This window comes from Poecilia reticulata, linkage group LG19 (genome assembly GCF_000633615.1).
Source record: "Poecilia reticulata strain Guanapo linkage group LG19, Guppy_female_1.0+MT, whole genome shotgun sequence".
Taxonomy (NCBI): Eukaryota; Metazoa; Chordata; class Actinopteri; order Cyprinodontiformes; family Poeciliidae; genus Poecilia; species Poecilia reticulata.
Genome location: NC_024349.1, coordinates 5,515,949 through 5,517,073, shown reverse-complemented (window position 1 = coordinate 5,517,073; position 1,125 = coordinate 5,515,949). Strand labels below are relative to the sequence as shown.

At 42.5% G+C, this 1,125-nt stretch overlaps 1 protein-coding gene across 2 annotated transcripts in view; it reads right to left on the bottom strand.

Annotated features, from left to right (window-relative positions):
- The window catches only part of kcnh4b (potassium voltage-gated channel, subfamily H (eag-related), member 4b), a 53,458-nt gene that overhangs the window by 37,609 nt on the left and 14,724 nt on the right, over positions 1-1,125 (bottom strand). For both annotated transcript variants that reach the window (XM_008436626.2, XM_008436627.2), the window contains one exon: positions 16-147. In XM_008436626.2, coding sequence (XP_008434848.1) covers positions 16-147 — 132 coding nt within the window. The remainder of the gene's footprint in view (positions 1-15; positions 148-1,125) is intronic.

Below are 1,125 nucleotides of genomic sequence, written 5' to 3'. Positions count from 1 at the left end.
TTTTTTTTATCTTACCACCCCTCTTGCTGCTGTGATGCCCCTTCCCATAGCTGTCAGTGATGTCCTTGAATGAGAAGAGGAAGAGAACCATTTCGCCCTTTTCGTTTTTTATGGGCACAATATCCAGCAGACACCAGAAGGCCACACCTAAAGCAAATCAGAAAAATTCATTTAGTGCAAGCATTTGTTTTCCCAAGTTGGCCAACAAAAGGGAAGTTAAGAATAAGCAGCTCTTAAATGTAGTACCGTATTTTTCGGACTATAAGCTGCTACTTTTTTTCCTACGTTTTGAACCATGCTGCGGGTTTTTCTTCAACCACCAGGGGGCTCTTTAGCAGGAAGTGAATCATTGGAAGTCAAAATTGGAAATCAAAGAAGAACGTGCTAATTTTAATTTAGAACAAGCACATGCTAGCAGCAGGCACGACGGAGAAATGTTTTCAAACTCATGTGATGCAGCATTTAAGTTGAGGGCTGTCGTTCTGGCAGYACAGGAGGGAAAYAGAGCCGCTGCACGTAAGTTCGGCGTGAACGAATCCATGGTTCGGCTTTAGAGACGGAGAACTGYGTCCTTAATATATCCAGCAGATTTATTAGGACGCTGCCCTCTGCTGGGTCCTTATGGAAAACCGACAGCGGCGGAGACACCAGCGGCTTATATATGTACGTTTCCATTTATTTTATTTATTTATTTATTTTTATTTTTTAATTTGTAGGTGCGGCTTCTAATAAGGTGCTCTCTATAGTCCGGAAAATACGGTATATAATGAATTTTTGGTTCTATTTCTAAAATCAGGACATCTATGACAGAAATGMCTCTTTGTACTWATAATKAGTTAAAGATTGATTGAGTAATCTAACTCATAGCAGTACACCTGAGCTTTTTTTACTTGAATAAGTTTCTCAAAATTGGTCACGGGSCTGCACAGTGGCGCAGTTGGTAGAGCTGTTGCCTTGCAGCAAGAAGGTTCTGGGTTCAATTCCCGGCCCCGGTCTCTCTGCATGGAGTTTGCATGTTCTCCCTGTGCATGGTGGGTTTTCTCCAGGTACTCCGGTTTCCTCCCACAGTCCAAAAACATGACTGTCAGGTTAATTGGCCTCTCCTAATTGTCCCTAGGTGTGAGT